At 42.0% G+C, this 2672-nt stretch overlaps 1 protein-coding gene across 1 annotated transcript in view; it reads right to left on the bottom strand.

Moving 5' to 3' along the window:
• Positions 1 to 661: 661 nt before the first annotated feature.
• The window catches only part of LOC104955788 (cyclic nucleotide-gated cation channel beta-3-like), a 6516-nt gene continuing 4505 nt past the window's right edge, over positions 662 to 2672 (bottom strand). The window contains exons 3-6 of the mRNA XM_010783181.1: positions 1336 to 1635; positions 1055 to 1263; positions 918 to 968; positions 662 to 709 (exon numbers count right to left, since the gene is read on the bottom strand). Coding sequence (XP_010781483.1) covers positions 662 to 709; positions 918 to 968; positions 1055 to 1263; positions 1336 to 1635 — 608 coding nt within the window. The remainder of the gene's footprint in view (positions 710 to 917; positions 969 to 1054; positions 1264 to 1335; positions 1636 to 2672) is intronic.

The raw sequence follows: 2672 nt of genomic DNA on the forward strand, positions 1-2672 counted from the left end.
AGGCTTAGTTTGTCGGGGGACATCTTACTTCTTCCTTCTCTCTGTCTATACCTGTGTACTCTCATGTTCCGATTAACCCAGCTTCCCCAAATTTCTTTCTTTTTGGTGTCTATATACGCCGGGATCCGGAGTCATGGATGATCCTGCGGTCCTGTGTCATGGATTGCGAGTCCTGGATCTTGAGCCGTGGCTGTGGTCCTGGATCATAAGTCCTGGATGGATATACTCGTGGATTCATCTTCCTATTATACACACATGCATTTCCAAACATTTGGACTACCTATGTTGCAAATGTATTATCTTTTCAATTTACACACGGCATCTATTGCACGTCTGTCCGTCCTGGGAGAGGGATCCCTCCTCTGTTGCTCTCCCTGAGGTTTCTCCCATTTTTCCCTTTAAACTGTGGGTTTTCTCTGGAAGTTTTTCCTTGTACGATGTGAGGGTCTAAGGACAGAGGGTGTCGTATTGTCATACTGATATTCTGTACAAACTGTGAAGTCCACTGAGACAAATGTAACATTTGTGATATTGGGCTATATAAATAAACATTGATTGATTGATTGATTACTACTACTACTATTAAACATGATATAAGATCTTTGATACTGATGCATGGAATCTCTAATCATCAAACTAGCATTTTACTTTTGAAGCTGGTCTATTTGAATCTCTTTCTACATAGAGGCCCTCCAGTCACAAGATTCATCTGATGAGTCATAAGAGGATTAATTAGGTAAGAACCAAAGAAAAAGCTACCTGTCAGCTGTCAGATAAACGTAGTAGAGTCAAAAGTACGATATGACGCTACAACATTTAGTGGAGAAGAAGTATAAAGAGGAATACAATGAAAAATATTCCTCGTAATTGACTGGAGTAAATACTTTCTATCCCCAGACACACCACTACAGACTCACCTTAAATCGATATGATTTCCGATAATGTACTTTAGCCATGCTTCTGTCTTTCTGCAAGGGAGCACATAGTATTTCAGTTCAGATAAAACACTTCAATATAACTATCACAAATAGTGATGGTTCATAATGCCTCTCACAATAATGTCCCCGGCTTTGACGAACTGCAGTCGTGGCTGCCATATTATGATGTCGATCACATTCACTACGTCACTCAGAATGTCCAACAGTATCCAGAAGAAGTTAATGGTGTCGTTGTGGTAAGGGAAGGCCATCCGGGCGGTGCAAAACCAAAAGTTGTAGTTGATCGCCACGGCTATCACGGCTAACCAGGCAATGTACCGCCGATCTTGGGAGAGACAGACACATTTTATGGTTCATTTAGTCTCATTCTCCTGTCCCCTGTGGGCCCCTCACCTACCTGTGAAAGGGTCGATGGTGTTGCCCAGGATGTCATCCATCCGGGTCTCTATGGGGCTGAAGAGGGCGTCCATGAAGGAGAAGTTGATTTCTGGGAGAATCTTTGCCTTCTTCGCGGCCTCCTTCGCCAGCCGCTCCTCCTCCGCCTTCTGCTCGTTCTCCAGCCTTTTCTCCTCGTCCTTCTTCTTCTTCTCCTCTGCCTTTTTGGCTGCTTCTTCTGCCTTCTTTTTATCTGCTTCCTCCTTTACTATTCGCTCCTCTTCCTTCAATCTGATGTAGTCCTCCTTCTTCAGAATAGGTGCTGAACAGGCAAAGTTAAGATATTCACAATTGAATAACTACATTACATCAGACATACGTAGAAAGTAGCCAATCAGGTTCTCGCTTCTTACCATGGCACAGTTTTTAACGTATGTGTATAAGGGTTGATCTGTTGATGTTATATGTATACTTGTGGACATGAGTGGGTCTATTCTGTAGTGTGCTATATGTAAGGGAATATTTCTGTCCTACTCCTAAGTGTCAAAGAATAATTCTTCCTTACTCCTAAGATATTTAACCGTATTCTGTGTGTTGACATTTACGACCATCCCTGCTTCTAATCTCCCGTAAGGAATGTGTTAATGCAGTCGTATGTTGATACTAGGTTTTATGGCCTGACCTGGTGGGCACAGGTGGGGGGGGGGTTACGACTGAGAACGCTGGCTTTCTAAGCTCCACAGATGTGAGAGACATCTCCTGTGTCTGCAGATGTGTACGCCCATCCCCAATATGTGGATTTGACTCTCTGTAAACTAGTTAAAAGGTCTATCGAGAGATAGGCTGGGCAGAATTGACATGACAACCCACCTGTGCAGTCAGAACCTTTTGCTGCTGTGACTTGTGATATGAATTCTCCGGCCGTTGACTTGTAATAAACATCATTGTTTGAAATCAAAGCTCCAACTCTCCTCGTGTCTCTCTGAGTCCTGACTCTCCATTGTTGCAGAAGTTTCCCTTACACTATATACAGTGCATCCGGAAAGTATTCATACCCCTTCACTTCTTCCACATTTTGTTATGTTACAGCCATATTTCAAAATTGATTAAATTCATTTGTTTTCTCAACATTCTAGACACAATACCCCATAATGACAAAGTTAAAAAAGTTTTAAAATAATTTTTGCAAATGAATAAAAAATAAAAAACTCAAATATCACATAAGTATTCACACCCTTTACTCAATACGTTGTTGAAGCACCTTTGGCAACAATTACAGCCTCAAGTCTTCTTGAGTATGATGCTACATGCTTGGCACACCTTTCTTTGGGCAGTTTCCCCCATTCTTCTTTGCAGATC

The sequence above is a fragment of the Notothenia coriiceps genome, unplaced genomic scaffold (assembly GCF_000735185.1).
Source record: "Notothenia coriiceps isolate Sejong01 unplaced genomic scaffold, NC01 NC01_scaffold00024822, whole genome shotgun sequence".
Taxonomy (NCBI): domain Eukaryota; kingdom Metazoa; phylum Chordata; class Actinopteri; order Perciformes; family Nototheniidae; genus Notothenia; species Notothenia coriiceps.